The sequence below is a fragment of the Callospermophilus lateralis genome, chromosome X, assembly GCF_048772815.1.
Source record: "Callospermophilus lateralis isolate mCalLat2 chromosome X, mCalLat2.hap1, whole genome shotgun sequence".
Lineage (NCBI taxonomy): Eukaryota > Metazoa > Chordata > Mammalia > Rodentia > Sciuridae > Callospermophilus > Callospermophilus lateralis.
In genome coordinates this window covers 10,503,893-10,522,532 of record NC_135325.1, presented here as the reverse complement: position 1 = coordinate 10,522,532, position 18,640 = coordinate 10,503,893, and the positions used below count along the sequence as shown (strand labels likewise).

Below are 18,640 nucleotides of genomic sequence, written 5' to 3'. Positions count from 1 at the left end.
CACACAGAAATATTACAGACCTCCAGAACCTATTCTTGGCTCTCTAATGTCACAGTAACCAGTCACTAGAGAAACATGAGGGAAATATTTTTTGTTTTGTTTTGTTTGTTTTCTGCCAAACTGTAAAGAGTTATTTTCATATTTTAACCACCTCTTTTTCTAGAGAATTCCATCCAAATATCACCACACTCTTGCATAGTGATACTGTCATTTACATGCATACATACATATACATGCGCGCGCGCGCGCACACACACACACACACACACACACAATGTTCCCACCCCAGAGAATATAATGTGGGTTCACATAATATCTATCTATATGATATGTATACATATATGTATAAGTGTGTGTATTACTCACAACATTGATCTCTGAAACTTTACTCATTTCCAAGTCTGCTAAGTAAATGGAGTCCAGCTATGATTCTGACCAGAAGCCCTACTGCAGTTCTCCAGTCATTTCACAAAATAAATGAATGAAGGGCCTTCTTGTGTTTAGTTATTTGCCTATAATGACTCAGCTACCTTTTCACTCGGTTTAGTAATGCTGGGGGACCTAGGAATCTGAACATTCTGTTTCTCAAACTCCTTTGTCAATTGCTTTCCTGCATTGAAGGCGCTGGGGGTAAATCAGTGGGTGGAGGAGGGGGGATGTTTTGCTCTCCAGTCCTCTCTCTCTCTTTTGCCCATCTCCTCCTTCCTTATGACAATGACTTTGGAAGAATGTTTGGTCCCTCCTCCATAGGCCAGCAGCTCTGGAGTGGCAGTTCCTCCTCTGCTCTCCACATCCTCTCTTCTGTGTCCCTAGTCCCAGGGTTGGTAGCTGCTTCCTAAAGTTATGAATCTCTAGTTTACCTCCCCTTCCCATTCTTTGTCTTTCAACTTATTTCCTATATTAAATTCCTGTTCAAGCCAGGCACAGTGGCACATGCCTGTAATCACAGCAGTTTGGGAGGCTGAGACAGGAGGATTCACAAGTTCAAAGCCAGCCTCAACAATGGCAAGGCCCTAAGCAACTCAGTGAGATCCTATCTCTAAATAAAATACAAAATAGGGCTGGGATGTAGCTCAGTGGTCAAGTTCCCCTGAGTTCAGCCCTGGTACCCCCTTCAAAAATCCCTATTCAAAATACCTAGTACGCTTTTTGTTCTCGTGGATGATACAGCAATCTTGCCAAAATTGATATAAAACTCACTCTTGAGTCTATTTCCATTAAGGATCAATGAAATAGAATACATATTTATAAGGCTAATTTGAAAACAGATTGGCTCCTACTTTGTTAAACTAACTAATAGGCTTTCCTGCATGCTGATGTGAGTTCAAATAAAGGGCATTTCCTTTCTTCTTGTTCTTTTCAAAAACTGTAAGAGAATTGTTGTGCAGAAATGCTTTGTGCGGTATCTCAGTTTACCTTGTTATCCTCAGATAAAAATAAAATTCTCTGATTCTTTTGCCTCTCAATTCTTTTTTTATTTGCTCTTATCTCCATATGAGCCCAACTTCAGCTTGCAACCTTTCTCCTTGACCTTCATCTGATCCATCACCTAATCTCACTCCTCTTTCCTTTTGTATGTGTACCTGATGAATCATATCTTCACCAGTGTCAAATGTAGCATGCCACTTTTCATTTTGTAACAGCCTTTCATGCTCACAGCTTATAGTACCAGAAATTTCTCATAGACCCTGAAGTAGTCCTTATCTACATGTCTCTTAAAACTGAAAACACAGTCCTATTGTATACTAGCGATACTCCAGTCCTTTTGCTATTAACCTCAGTGACACTATTATATTCTATCACATCATTGTTTATCCTATTTTCAGGTTGGGTTTTATTCATCTCCTCTATCTGAACACAAATATCTTTTTACTCCATGTATTTGGATTTTGTTCACGGTTAGAAACTCTTGGGTGTAATTTTGTCTGCTTTGGCAATGAGTCAGATGAAAGCCATTTCTGCACATAAGTACATAAAAATCTTGGTGTCTAATGGCTTCATTTCAGGCCCTGGAGAAATGAAGAAGCATATCTAGCATATCCTGTTTGGTATCTGGTTTCTTTTCACAAAAGATACTGAATTCAATGAGTTCTTAAATCAGGTCTCTCAACTTAGACAATCAGACTGCCAACAAAACTTGATCAACCGAAAATTGTGAGCGAGCCCTGAATGCTACATGATTTGATTAAAGCTTGGGACTGTTCCATCTGTAAAGCCTTTTAAATCAATTTGAGGGACCTGGATACTGCATGAGTTAATTCATGATGATTTTTTCCAAAACAAAATAATCCACTATCATAAGTGCAAATTGAAGATGTCATAGCTAATACTTTTGTTTGTGCTTATGTGCCAGAGTCAGCTCTAAACACTTTAAATAGCTATTTGATCCTCATAATACTCCTATATGATAGAAATTATTATCATCTTCATTTTGCAGATGAGGAAACTGAGGAACAGAAAGGATCCACAACCTACCCAAGGTCCCAGAGATAGTAAGTCGCAGACCAGGGAATTTTACTGTATGTAGTCTGTCTCCAGGGTTCATGTTCATAACTGATATACCTAACTGCCTCTTCAATTTCTTCCTCCATATCCTGACTTGACATATTTACCACTTGCACATGATTGTCCAGGTTCTCCTTCTAAGATACTTCATGCTCTGTTGATGCTCTTCTTACTAGCAAAGTTATCATATTGATCCACAAGACTAATATATATATATATATATATATATATATATATATATATAGCCTATTATGTGCCAGACATTGTACTAGGTGCTTCCACAATCATATAGTCTCATCTGCCTACTAATACTAAGACTTGATTATTATCTCCTGTATCCAGACAACCAAAAGGAAGCTAACTAGAGTTATATAACCTGCACAAGATCAAACAATTAGGCAGTGAAGAGGCAAAATTCAAACCCGGGCCACTGTCTCTAGGCTCCTGACTACTTGACAATATGGCATACCCTCTTCCATTTTCCTTCTCATCAGCTCTAGTAAAGCTGCTGCAACCAAAGTTTCCTGAACCTAGATTTCAGTCCTGGCTCTGATACTGTGTGTGGCACCAAGAAGATCACTAAACTTCTCTGAGTCTCTTATGTTCTATGCAAAATGAGCATAAACATATTCTCTTCATCACTGTATGAATTAGAAGATAATGTACATGAATGTATAAAGTGCTTGAGTATTTTTAATTACCATATAAATAATGGGGTTTTCAGCATCATCAAAATGGTGCATAAGATAGGCTGTCTGAGCTTTAAGATACTGGAAAACAGAATTATTTCCCTCCAGAGCAAATGGATCAATACTTTGCAAGGCCATATCTTAGAGCTCAATGGAGAAAATTTTAAATGAGATTTTTCTCTCACTTTAAATGCCCTTATAAAATTCTGATGCTTGTCCACAAAGCTCAGACTAATTACAGATATGCCACTTGTCGAGCCACAATTTCAGAAAAAAGCTACACCTCAAAACCATAGTTATTTAAAGGCTACTTTTTCAAGAAAATCTAGTGAATGGTAAAAATAATAGCTTTTTCCCCCTGTGAGGAAGAAAAATACTTTACCAGAACTATTTATAAGAAATACAATAACAGTGGTTGTGATTAGAAAGACCTATAATGAATATTTCTACTATAAAATACATGCTCCAAAATATTAGAATAAAAAAGAATTATTAGTATTATTCATTACAAACATACAATCCAACTCACAATAAATTACAGTCATATGTATATGTATTTAATTTGCCAAAACAGTCATAAAGTTTAATGAAGTTAACTCCCATTAGGCAGATTTATTACTTTTCACTTAATATGAATGAAGTAAATAAAAAGTGTTTAATATAAACATGATGCATTCACCATTAGAACATGCCCACTAATTGTAAAATACTTGATTTGTTTAATTCTTTTCTTTATGATCAAATTAGGCCAAATCCAACTCCATTTGCTTTATGGTGTTCACTCAGCTATGCATTCTTTCTGACACTTCCTTTATTTTGAATCTGTTCTAAATCTTGTGATACGCCTGGCATATTCAGGTTCATATCTAGCCAAGGAATTAATCAAAAGTTGGTACTTTCTGGCACCACCAGGTTTAATTGCTTGGACTTGGGTTAGTTGAAAGGCATAAGGCCAGTAAAACTTGCCAGGAAAAAAAAATACAGTAAATTTAGCACTTACTGCCTTGAGGTCTTCATTAACATGAGTATCATTCATTATAAACTCAGGGTAGCCAACTTTTGCCAAAACAGCTCTTGCCTATAAAAAGGAAAAAGAAAAATGATGTCAGAGTTTCAGCACTTAAATCATTAATAACTACAGGATGAAGGAATGCAATCTTCATCTGGAAACTCCACTTACTGAATATCTACTACATGCAAACCACTGTGAAGGACAAAACAAAAAAGAAACAAAAGTTAGTCTCTGCCCTCAATACAGGGAGAGGAGAAATATTCCAGAAAAAAAGAAAGAACAACCAAGCAAAGACAGAGAGGGAAGATATTTATGAACCATATATCTGATTAAAGGTTAATATCCAAAATTACATAAGAAACTCAAGTAACTCAAGAAAGTAAGCAACTAGAATTAAAAATGGGTAAAGAATCTGAAAAGGCATTTCTCAAAAGTAGATGTATGCATCCAACAAGTATATGAAGAAAACATTCCAACATCACAATCATCAGAGAAATGCAAATTAAATCACAATGAGATATTATCTCACACCTGCTAGGTTGCTATTATCAAAAAGATAAGCTTAAATTGTTGGATGTGAATAAAAGAATCCTTGCCTGTGGTGGCAGAAATCTCAATTGGTACAATCACTATGGTACAGTATGACGGCTGCTCAAGAAATTGGAAATAGAACTACAAAGCAGCAAGGACATCCAGCAATAAGATCCAGCAATCCCACTCCTTGGTATATATCCAATGGAAGTGAAATCAGTATGTCAAAGACACATTGGCACTCCCATGTTCACTGCTGCACTATTCACAAGAGCCAAGGAATGGAAAAAAAAATAGTGTCCATCAGTTGTTGAATGGATAAATAAATTGATACATATACACAATGCAATACTATTCTCCATAAAAGAGGATGAAATCTTATCATTTGGGATAGCACAGATGGAAATGGAGGTCATTGTATTAAGTGAAATAAATCAGGTACAGAAAGATAGGTACTACGTGATCTTCCTCATTTGCAGAATTTTTAAAAGCCCAAATTCACAGAAGCAGATAGAATGGTAGTTACCAGGGGTTAGGGGTTAGGGGTTGGATTTGGGGAGATGTTGGTTAAAGATACAAAATTTCAGTTAGATAAGAGGAGTAAGTTCAGGAAATCTATTGTACAATGTGGTGACTACAGTTAATAACAATATGCCGTATACTTGAAAATTACTAAAAGTAGATTTTAAATGTTCTTATCAAAATAATGATAAATGTGAGGTCGAGCATATGCTACTTACCTTGATTTAGCCATTCTACAATATATACATATATCACAATATCCTGATATATACCATAAATTTATAAATAATTTTATCTGATGTACAGAACACCCTGTCCTGAGTTACTCCATTTTGTATAAGAGCAGCATCTTTCAGGTCATCCCACGTGACTTGTTGAGGGTGTTGCTGAAAAAAAAAACAACTGCCTATCAACCACTGTGCCACCCAGGGAGTTTAGTCGGTAGGTATAGCTGCTTCCAAACTCAGAGCTTTGGGTTTGCTGACCCTGACAGTCACTTGCCACCCTCCCTTCAACATCAGGGTTCAGAAAGGAAAAACTAAAACTATCCTGAAACTTGTTCCCTAGGCCTCCAGGCTACCTGAAAACAGCACCATGTATAAAATGATGGTCTCTGTTTCTGAGCTGCCTATAGTTGTTGAGGTATCGAATTGGAAGGTCCCCTATAGTGGACCATGGCACCTCAATGAGAAAGTAAGGAAATCTGATGGTCTGGACAGTAACTAGACAGGTAGGGATTGCTCTTTGAGAGGTAACTGTTACTCTGTGTATCCAACACTTTGTGGTTATTCACTTGCACAGACAAGATGCCAAGTCATTCTGCCTTAGGACTTGTACTCAAAATGGAGTAGCTCAGGATAAACTGCCATTCTATATAAAAGGTATAACTCAGGGTAAAAATACAGTAACTTAAAGCAGGACACAGACTGTTCTTTACATCTGACAATTTAAATAAATATGAAAAACAGACAGGAATACAGGAAACAAATGAATCACAGGGATCACTGGGATACCTGAATGCCATGCTAATGAGGCTATATTTTATTTTACAGCTAAAAGATAGCTAAATATTTTTATCATGGGAATAAAAAGAGATGAGTTATACTTCAGGAAGATTATCTGTGCAACATTGTAAGTGATGGTCAGAATAACAGAAAGATTGGAGGAAGGGGGTCCAGAATAATTTGAGATACATAATAACATCGCAACCATCTTTTTGATAGACAAAGGTACTAAGTAACCTCTATGTTTTGCAGTATACAGAGAATAGATAAAGGGGGAAAAATCACCTTAGGTACATGTCAGTGGTCTCTAGAGCAGAAATTGGTACACTATGGCCCCTGGGCCAAACCCCAGACCTCCTCCCCTGTCTCTTTGTATAAAGTTTTATTGGAACATGGCCACACCCATTTGTGTTTGTGCTTTTGTACTACAACTTTGAAGTAGACTTGTTGGGATGGAAACCCTGTGGCATACAAAGACTCAAAATTTGATCTGGGCCTTTTGGAGAAAGTTTGCCAGCCCTTGCTCCAGAGAAACATTACAGTTCCATGTAAAAAATATTTTCCCCTCATTCCTCTAATTCTGGGTTTCACAAAAACAAAAAAGCAGCTCACCAGAGTGATGTGAGTACATCATCAAGGTCCTGGCCAGATCCCCTAAGATCCCTTTAATAAATTATATGTGTACACATCCTCATCTCCAGATCTGCTTCCAGATGACCAGCATAAGACCCAGGTACGCCAAAACCATTGGTTTTAATCCAGCAAAGTAGCAATGCAAATGGGTGACCTTTGCATACTGCTCTTGGTAATGAGTTTTTCCCCTAGTCCTTTTCAATTTTCCTCACTCAAGAAATAAAAAGAATAAGATAGTACATTTTCCTTATCTTCCTTAAGATAATCCAAATATTAAATATCAGCAGAAACCTGCAACTCAAGACAGAGAGGATGTTACAAGGGCCGTAGGACACAGTCATGATGGGTTTTGCTGTTCCACAGACTCAAATATAGCACAGATCAAATTCTACCCTGTAAGTTACACACACTAAAAGCTTGATGTGACCCAAACAGTAAATAACTGGAGGTTACGAGTCTCCACCAAACACAAAACAATATGTCATATGTCTTTAGGTTACCTTGTTCTGAAACTGTTTTTATTTCCCTCATTGTACTTAATTTCTCACTGTATTTTTGCAGTCCACCACAAGTCATGTGTATAACTATAGCAAATAAAGAGCTATGGATAGTTCTCCCCACAGTGCTCCCTCTCCAATAAGAAATAAACAAGCTGACTCATCCACAATTGCTGTCTGAACACTGGCCTTTCTAGAGCATGCTGGTAAATTGGTAAATTATGCATTGTTTTTCAAACCTCATTTTCTGGGACCCCCACTGTACTATGATGTCTCACAGAACATATTACCTTATGTACTGTATAAGCAAGCCATTGAATCCTTTCTTATTATTTATTTAGCATCACCATGAATTGAAGCAAATCAGACCAGATATGAAGAATCCCTATTTACCTCCCAACGATACACAGCTAAAATAAGGTAATAATACCAGTAGCAACATTGCTAACAAATAAATGGAATGTTCTTCTTCTCAAATGTGAACATATGCCTGTATTCAGATTCAAATGCTTCTTCTGCCAAAGCTTACTACTGTAAATTCCACATCCTCCCGGGCACCCCACTCTACATTTTTTCCCTGAGAAGCTTCAGAACTGCATCTTTCGAAATTCCATGAAGCATGGTTCCAGGTTAGACTGCCAATGAGAAGCACTCATAGGCCACTGGGAAGACAGAAGAGGAAACAACATTTATTCATTGTTGGTAGTCAAAGGCAAGTGCATGGGTATCTACACTTTGCCAGCAACTGCCAGGCATTCTCCTGGGGAAGACCTATTGGTGTGCAGGCAGCAGAGATTATAAGCAGGCCCTACTTTTCACTTCCCAGCCCAGCAATGGTTGCATAATCTTCCAATTCCCTGAGCTAAACATTTTCCTGCTTGATATATTTAGAAAAGTACCTGTTTTCCTACATGAACCCTAAGGCAGATAGTGATCACATCACTTTTTATGGTAAAATTTCCAGAATTGGATATGTAAAGCACTAATAATTTGATGGTTTGTTATAGGGCAAAATATTAGGAGGCAGGTCTGAAATCAATTATCCCTCTGGTTACATGGATAAGAATGAAACGCAAGACCTGAGACAATATAAGTATGAATATTTAACACATTGCATGTTATATCATACAAGTTATATTTTCTTAGCTCTTTGAGGATGGTCAAAAACTCAAAGGTTTTTTCATCCAGTATATACATTTCCATCCCTTATTCCTACAGACACTTGGAGAGGAGCTGCACTTGAATGGACATCCTTCCTCAGTAGAGGAGGCTCCAGCAACTCTTTACCACTTCTGTGACCTTAAAAATGTACTTCTCGGGGCTGGGGATGTGGTTCAAGCGATAATGTGCTCTCCTGGCATGCGCAGGGCACTGGGTTCAATCCTCAGCACCACATACAAATAAAATAAAGATGTGTCCACTGAAAACTAAAAAATAAATATTAAAAAAATCTCTCTCTCTCCCCCTCTCTCTCTCTCTCCCTCCCTCCCTCCCTCTCTCTCTCTCCCCCCCTCCTCTCTCTCTTTAAAAAAATGTACTTCTCTAAAGTAAATACTTTCTAGTGCCTACCCAACATCTATACTCCCTTTTTTTCTTGTACTATCAAGACCCAAATTCTGCTCAGCATGATAATGGACCCACCAAAAAAAATGGCTGCAACACCTGCTTCCTTCACAGCTGAATTTGGCTGTGGCATGACCCTTGGGCAAATGATATATAATTAAAAATCCTTGCTGAACTTCCAAGGATCCATTTTAATAGCGAACAGAGTCAGGTGGTATGTGCTTCCTGTCTTTAGTCCAATGTTTCTCAACCTCAACACTACCGACATTTTGGGCTAGATAATTCTTGTGGGGGGACTGGCCTGTAGACTGTAGGATGTTTGGTAGCACCTTTGGTTTCTATACATTAAATTCCACTATCAAACATCTCCCCAACTCCTGAAAAAAAGGTTGTGACAACCAAAAATATGTCTAGATATTTTAAAATTCCCCCTGGGGGTGATATCATTTCCAATTGAAAACCACTGTTTTAGCTTTTCTTCTTCTTCCTTTCTGGAATGTGATGCTGGAGGTAGAATACATCTTGTAGCCACAAGGCAATAAACATGAAGGAGCCTACATGGTAAACATGACAGGATGAAAAGCTGATGACATCTGGTAGCTAATTATTGGGGCCTCAGATAAATTTTTAATAAAATGTGACTGGCTCAAAAGACTAGAAATGGAATAACCATATGACCCACAATAGCACTCCTTGGTATTTATCCACAAGAACTCAAGTCAGACATACTACAAAGATACATGCATATCCATATTTATGGCAGCATAATCCACAATAGCCATATTATGGAACCAACCTAGGTCTCTGTCAATGGAAGAATGGATTAAGGAGCTGGGGATGTGGCTCAATTGGTAACATGCTCGCCTGGCATGTGCAGGGCCCTGGGTTCGATCCTCAGCACCACATAAGATGTTGTGTCCACCGAAAACTGAAAAATAAATATTAAAAAATTCTCTCTCTCTCTCTCTCTTAAAAAAAGTTATGGATTAAGAAATATGTATTATATATACACAATGAAGTTCTACTCATCTATAAAGAAGCACCAAATTATGTCATTTGCAGGAAAATAAATGGAACTTGGAGAACACCTTGCTAAGTGAGGCAAGCCAGATGCAGAAAGTCAAGGGTTATATATTTTCTCTCATGTGTAGAATTTAGAGAGAAAAAAAGGAAAGAAATGGTACCTCATGAAAACAGAAGAGAGACCAGTAGAGTGGAAAAAAGGGTTCATGGGGAGGAAGAAAAGAGGGAAAAAGGAGGCATCAGGGAAGGAAACAGACCAAATTACACTATGTGCATGTGCAAATATATCAATGAATCCCACTATTATGTATAATTATAATGCAGCAATAAAAATTAATTTTTAAAATGTGAGTGACTAATAACAATCTAATGTATTAATTCTGTATTAAATGTCTATATTTAAAATGTCTTAAAGTTGCTGGTGTATAAGGCCTGGACTGTCTCTCTCTCTTCTTTATGATGTGAGGAAAATAAAACATTTATTTGTTTGAGGCATTAGGTATCATGTTTTCCATTAGCTGTAGTCAAATATAATCCTTATATACTCTCCTTTTCATCATATATAGTTTGAAGAAAACAATTAGGACCTATTTCATAGTGTTGTCTGTTAAGAGTTCAGGATGATATTGCACAGAAGACATTTTTTATGTCTTGGTCCAGAGCACACGATGAATAAATATTAGCTGTACACTACACAGAGAAAATAGAAATATGACTTATCCCAACGATTTGGAGTAACTCTTATATGCCTGTTTGGATGGTCTTTCAGGGAAGTCCAGGCCAGATTATACCCTGAACCAATTACCTAAATTCCCCTGTGAAATTATGTCACTCTTTAGTCACAGGTCCAGATTCAAGGGCCCACTCTTGCAGTGAGAGAGAAAATGGTGTGAGAGAAAAGCTGTTAGGCAAGTCTGTGGTCAGTGAGGGAACAGATGGTGCTACATGCTGGAAGATTTTCCTAGCAAAACCAGACTCTGCACATAAGCCACATGAATCCAGGCTATTCATACTCCCCCAAAAGTCAGAGGACTCTTTCAAGGGCCACTATATGCACACCTCTGAAAATAGATACAAGAAACACTACAGAATCTAACTCTAGGAAAGACAGAAAATAAAGTTGTCTTTACCATTCATCATCTTCGTTTCTGTCTTCTCCTTCTTTTTCTTTCCAGCATGTGTTTTTCCTAACACTACATGTTCATAACACTTGCTCTCCTGGCATACCCAAATTTGCCTTCTTTGGCAATACACTGTGCTCCAGAATCATCTCCCCCTTCCCTCTTCATCCATCAAAACTTTTATTCCTTCAAGGCAGCTAATCCATTAGCTGTTACTGGGGCTTCAAACTAATTTATAATAAAATGTGAGTGACTAATAGCAATCTAATGCATTAACCCTGAGAAACAGATGCATTTAATAGCTGTATTAGCCAAAGGGATAAATCCAATTATAAGGGAGATTTTTGTAGCTATAAGAACCTTATTTCTGATACTAATCAAATTGAACCAATACCCTATCCCATAAATCCCCATTGTACCCCCCACATAGAAAAAAATACTAAGCACAGAGCACGTGATCAATGCTCAATAAATATTTGTTTGTATAATGAATAATTTAGTTGATTCTGACCAATGTTGTCAATAGTATTAGAAAATATAAAAGGATTTTTGTTATTTGGGGGTTGTTACTTTTTTGGTACCAGGGATTAAACCCAGGGACTTGCACATGATAGGCAAGTGCTCTATCACTAAGCTACATCCTCAGCCCTTTCTCTTTTTATTGATTTTTTTAAATATATGACAGTGGAATGCATTACAATTCTTATTACACATATAGAGCACATTTTTTCATATCTCTGGTTGTAATAAAGTATATTCACACCAATTCGTGTCTTCATACATGTACTTTGGATAATAACGATCATCATATTCCACTATCATTTCTAACCCCATACCCCCTCCCTTTCCCTCCCACCCCTCTGCCCTATCTAGAGTTTGTCTATTCCTCCCATGTTCCCCCTCCTTATCCCACTATGAATCAGACTCCTTATATCAGAGAAAACATTCAGCATTTTGTGGGGTGGGATTGGTTAACTTTGCTTAGCATTATCTTCTCCAATGCCATCCATTTATCTCCAGCCCTTTCTATTTGTTATTTTGAGAAAGGGTCTGACTAATTTGTCCAGGCTAGACTCGAATTTGCAATTCTCCTCCCTCAGCCTCTCATGTTACTAGCATTTCAGGCATGTAACTACTGCACCTGACTATAAAAATAATAATTCATATTTAACCTTTAAATAGAAAAGATCTATCACATAATCAAGAACATCATTCAGTGTTGTTGACCTCAAAGCATATTTCCATATTAACTAATCTTTACCATAGGAGAAAAAAACAGACAAACTTTGTAAGAACCTAGAAAAACTTCTGGAAAAATGAAACAAGCTAAAACATTCATTCATTATAATTATTTCTCTCTTTTTTTTAATTTAGAGTTTTAATATATAATAGTCCCCCCCCTTAGCTGTGGTTTCAATTTCTGTGCTTTCAGCTACCCATGGTCAACCACAGTCTGAAATAGTAAATGTATCCAGAAATAAACAATTCATGAGTTTTAAGTTGCATGCAATTCAGAGTATCATGAGGAAATCTTGTGCAGATACAGTTTGTTCCACCAGGGATGTGAATCATCCCTTTGTCCAACATATCCTGGCTATATATACTACTTATCCATTAATCACCTAGTGGTCATCTCAGTTGTCAGATCAACCGTCATGATATCACAAAAGTTATATTCAAGTAATCTTTATGTAGTAGCCTAATACTATATCAAAATAGCTACATGATCATTGATCTCATTTTATCTCACCAGGAAGTCACTGCAATATCTCACATCTATAAGAAGGGTGACAATAATATTTTGAGAGAGAGAAGATGACATTTCACATAACAAATCCACATAACTTTTGTTACCCATATTGTTATAATTACTCTATCTTATTATTTTTTTCATTTTTTATTTTTCATTTTAAAAAATTTTTTTAGTTGTAGTTGGACACAACTCCTTTATTTTATTTATTTTTATGTGGTGCTGAGGATTGAACCCAGGGCCTCGCACATGCTAGGTGAGCGCTCTACTGCTGAGCCACAACCCCAGCCCTATTTTATTATTGTTCTTATTCATCTCTTGATTTGCCTAATTTGTAAATTAAGCTTTATAGTAGGGATGAATATATGGGAAGATACATAGAATATATAGGGTTCAGAACTATTTATAGTTTCAGGTTTCCACTATGGTTCTTGGAACATATCCCTCAGAGATACAGCTGTTGTAAGCTATTTCAGTCAATCAACAAATACTAATTGAGCATGTACTCTGGGCACAGGATTCTCCTTAGTACTAAAGGAACATAACATATAATATGGTCCATTCATCACTACATTTTTATTTTTTAAAATGGTGGAAAATCCTATGACAACTTGTTATTATCATTAATATAAGGTGTTAACAGTATCCTAATTTTCTGAATCTCTCTGTTCCTCATTTTCCTCATCTGTAGGATATGACATTTACTTCAAATACCAATAAAGTAAATTAGAGTTGAAAGAAGTATTTGGATGATAAAGGAATTAGGAAGATAGACCCAGGTAGGTTGGGGGTCAGCAGACATTTTTTTATAAAAAGCCAGACAGTAAATATTTTAGGCTTTGCAGGCTATATGGTATTTGACATAATGACCCAACTCTGTCACCATACCTGGGGAAGCAGGAACAAAATAGGATAACATATAAATGAATGGTTATGGTGATATTCCAATACAGTTTTATTTATAGACACTGAAATGTGAATCTTGTATAACATCCAGGTGATGTGATATACTCTTCTTCTTGTTTGTTAAAGCCATTTGAAAATTAAGATCCATTAGTAGCTTGAAGACCACACAAAACAGGCAGCATGCCAAATATAGCCCAAGAGCCAGAATTTACTAGGCCAACATAGGTAATTCAGGGAGGGCAGACTATTCATTGAGTTGCCTCTATTCTTAGCACAGGGCCTAGCAAACTACAAATGTTCAGCAAAGTTCATCAAACTGACCCATGCTCAATAGTGTGGTTCATGTGCCAAGTGTATATATGTGCAGGCTTGGCTTAGCTACTAGGTTGGTTTTTTTTTAATTTGGTTTGACTTGCTCTTTGCTATTAGTACCATATACATGCAACAAATCTTGGTTGCTTGAGAATTTATTTCTTGCCCTACAGTCTTAGGGCTAGAGCTTTAAAAATTACGGGTAATTTCTATAGAGACAGCAGAGAGTTCATAATGTGAAATTACTTTAAGAGAGAGACTATGGCTACCACAAATGAACTCAGCAAACCAATGAACATTGAAAACTTAATACACAACATAATTTACAGTCTCAAGTCACCCTCACCTTCCCAGAATTTTCCACCAGGTACATTACAACTTGATAATGCTGGGAGAAAGAACAATACCAAATATAATGCTGCTTTATTTGGCTGTGAGCTCTGAAACAGCATGTAATTTTTATACAGATGACCAAACTGATTTAAAGATTGGTTAGGTTGACTGCCTTACTTCTGAATTTTCAAAGCCACTTAGTATTAAGCTGATCTACAGAAAGCTCATTTGTTTTAATCCCCACTGACTCAGCTATTTAGGAAAGTCAGGTAAATTCTCAAATGTCTCGCATGTATTACATCAAAGGGATCACTTTAATCACTTAATTAAACAGCTTTGTGTTTAGTCTACATGGTTAAGTCTCTGAGCATATTTTTTTCTTTTTTATTAATTTAACCAACATAAGAAAAAAAAGGAAACAACTGATCACTGCCCTTTCACAAACAATTTATACAGCAACTTTCTTAAGCTTGTGATGGCTTTGAAAGCTTCACTCAGGCTTAACCATGCCAAGGCCTCATTTTCTCTGATGGGTTCTGTAATAACTATTAAACATCAATCAAAATTCTGAGCTTTAAGCACCCGGAAGTTCAAGAGACTGCACATGAATCACAATATCCTTCAAAACAATGGCAGTTTCCATAATGCCAAACAAATGATTGACTGGTATAGATGTCTTGGCTAGAGATCTTACCCACAGCAGAGCTAATGGTATTGATGAAAATTAGCCTAGGGAACAGGCTTTAATATCCTTTGGGGCTATCAGGATCCCACAAATAATAACAATGCAGTTATCTAACAAATCAAATTTTATCCTCTTGATAAGAATGGCACTGATTTATTATGAGTCTTCCAAAACTTTAATTCTGCAAATTGCTTTTGGGTGTGGTTCACAAGCTGATGCATCAGGCTGAGGTAGAGGATAGATAGCATCCCCATGAATCAGAGGGTTTTAACAATGCAGGTCACAGTTCTGATTCTATTAAAACTAGAAGACAGGAACACTCAGATTTCACATCACCCATCCTTAACTCTGTGTGAGCGAGCAACCCAGTGTGGCAGACAGTCCCCATTCCTCTCTGATATGAACAACACTCAACATTTCCCTGGTGTTTTTTTTTTTTTTTTTTTTTTTTTTTTTTTTTTTTTGGTACCAAGGATTGAACTCAGGGGTATTTGACCACTGAGTGACCACTGAGCCACATCCCCAGCCCTATTTTGTATTTTATTTAGAGAAAGGGTCTCACTGAGTTGGGATTACAGGTGTGCACCACCACATCCAGCTTTCTGGTGTCTTTTTGGTGTTTCTCTCACTTCTTATGAGCCCTGAACCCCCAATGGTTAAAGAAAACGTTACCATTTTAGATTTCTTAGTAAATAGATGGAGCAGATAATAGCAGTAGAATTCAGAACCCAAACCACCCTAGCATTAATCCATAAAACTAAGGTAGAAGAAATAAAAAAAAATAAGTAGAAAAGAGACACAAAGGAAAGACAAGAAAATACAATTTTAATTTAGAAGTTCCACATACTTTTCCAGGTCTGTTACTCCCAAATTCCCTGGAAATCTGTTCATCTGCCTATGCGCTGTTAATTAATCCCAAATAAAAAGATTAAGCAAAGAAAGATATCTTGTAGAACCTAAAATTTAGGGAACTTTCCAGCACTCTCTATTAATCAGATAATGAAAACCATATCAGCCTAAGGATCCTGAGACTGAACAGGCAACCAGAACCATCTTGAGATCACCAGACTGATTTCAGTACAATATACCTTCCCACAGCCACCCCTCACAAAGTTTCCTTTAAATGAAGAGCTGTTAACCCCTAAAATACATCTCTTACTCTTAAGATGGCCCACATTCTCCCTTGAATACATATTCCTTGCTTTACCCTGAAAGGCATCTCTCTCTTGAGATTGCCCCTATTCTCCCTTAAATGTGTATTTGTTTCCCAAATAAACCTCTGTCTGTGCCTCTGACTGGCACATACTGAAACTCTTTTCCATCATGTAGGCCAAAAGCCCCAGTGAATCCGAGTTGGGTTCCCCCTTCTCCCTTGGAACTCCTCAGACCCTTCTTTGGAGATACCTCTTCTTCCATGACAAAATAATACATCCAACCTCCTGATAGTTGGGGCAATACTAACTTAAAAATAGAGACAACTCTCATTTATTTCCTTTAAAATTGAACAGAGAGTGGTTACATCATATAATTTTTTGAAGCAATGGTTTTTTATTAGTTTTAATTTGATGTAGCAAACTGTTCCCAAATATTTTTTGCAAATAGAACAGCCGTTAGACCTGCTCAAACGAATATACTAAGCCTCAATGAGCTAAATCCATTTGTCCAGACGTAACCAAAATGATAAAAGCCAAAGGGCCAGAACAATCCTATATCATGGCTAAGCTTTTATATAAGCCAAAGTAAATTATATTTTTCTCTGTCTCACAAACATGGCTTTACATCAGGGGGTCAGCAAACTACAGTCTGAAGGCCTAAACCTGCCTACCACCTGTTTTTGTGAGTAAAGGGGGTTTTTCTGGTCCAGATTATGCTACTGTGGCAAAGGATTATTTTGAGCTGAAGGCATATAAGAATCAGGAAGCAGAAAGAAGCTTTCTGCATTCGTCTTATCTACCTAAAAGCAGAGCTTTCCAAAAGAATTCAACTGTCATAAATCTCTCCTTTAAGGCAGGCTTCCTATATCAGGGAGAAGAGTGACTCCTATCACCCAAGATGAGAAGTTGGTGCCAGGATGAGAACTTGCATAAACAGAACTTACTAAAAGAAACCTTAGCTTCTATTAGGTTGCCCCATATATCTCTCAGCTATCTCCCACCATTTACTAATCTCTGGGGGGGAGGTGCTGAGGAACAAATCCAGGGCCTTGCACATGCTAGGCAAGTGCTCAACCACTGAGCTACAGCCCTCCGTCTCCCCTTTATCATTATTTTTTTTTGTACTAGGGATTGAACTCAGGGGTGCTTAACCATCGAGCTACCTCCCCAGCCCCAGCCCCACCCCCATCCCCCCTTTTATTGAGACAGGAATTCACTAAGTTGCTGAGGCTGGCTTTGAATTTACAATCTTTCTGCCTTAGCCTCCCAAGCTGCTGGAATTATAGGTGTGTGCCACTGCACTAAATCTTCATTCTTAAAATAGTATATAAGCCCCAATTCTAAGCACTTCTTTGGGTTACATTTCCTGGAAGCTCTCTTTCTCTTGCTAATTAATCTTTTGTCAGTACAATTCCAAGGCCCCTAAATTAGAAACCTAAGGGGTTAGAGGAAAAGGTTTTTTTTTTTTTTTTTCTTCCTGACAACAGCCATGGCTCATTAACATATTGTCTACACCACTTGGAATTGAGTAGTTGCAACAGAGACCATATGGCCTACACAGAGCCCCAAACATTTACTGTCTGGCTTTTTATAGAAGAAGATTGCCAATCCCTCTTCCACATAAAAGGTTACCAAATTTTTGAAATCTAATAGTAAAGATAATAGGAAAAATAAGATGCAAGGATTTTTTTCAGAAAGTTTCTAGATATAAATGTGTGATTAAATAATAATGATTTAAATTATTATATAATTCACTATAATAAGTAGTCGTGTTTTGTTGAGGTAACTAACTGAGCTTTGAACAGATATAATATATAAACATTAACCAAACATCAGAATAAATACCATGGAAAAAATCTATGTACTTTCAGGGAGGAAGGAAAAAACTATTAAAGATCATTTTCAGGATTGGGGTGTAGCTCAGTAGTAGAACACTTGCGTAGCATGCCTAAGGCCTAGCCTAGGTTCAATCCCCAGGACAGCCTCCCAACCCCGCAAACTTTTTTTTTTATCTTCAAATGTCAAGATTCAAAGGGCTTAGAAATGTAACTGCAATACTTTGGCCCTAACACCTAACATTTCTCAGAGAAATTTAATCAGTTACTTAATCCTCCTCCAATGTTAAATTACTTCCTTAAACAGGAGGCAAGTGGGAGATTAACTGAAATAAACATATCCCCTTCTCTCATCAATAGTTCAATTGAGTGGGAATTGCCAACATTCTTCCCAGTATGGTTTAGCACCTAAAAAACTTCTGAACAATTTCTCTCAAGGTGTGGAAGAGATAAAATGAAAACATTTCAGTGAATTATTCAATTAAGCCAGTGTGAAATGTCACATAGCTTTTCAAAAAGAGAGGGATGTCATAGGGCCAATGCCCATAAACATTGTTTATTCCTT

At 37.2% G+C, this 18,640-nt stretch overlaps 1 protein-coding gene across 2 annotated transcripts in view; it reads right to left on the bottom strand.

Moving 5' to 3' along the window:
- The window catches only part of Phex (phosphate regulating endopeptidase X-linked), a 185,634-nt gene that overhangs the window by 55,224 nt on the left and 111,770 nt on the right, over positions 1-18,640 (bottom strand). For both annotated transcript variants that reach the window (XM_077107194.1, XM_077107195.1), the window contains exon 13: positions 4,195-4,272. In XM_077107194.1, the coding sequence (XP_076963309.1) occupies positions 4,195-4,272 (78 nt within the window). The remainder of the gene's footprint in view (positions 1-4,194; positions 4,273-18,640) is intronic.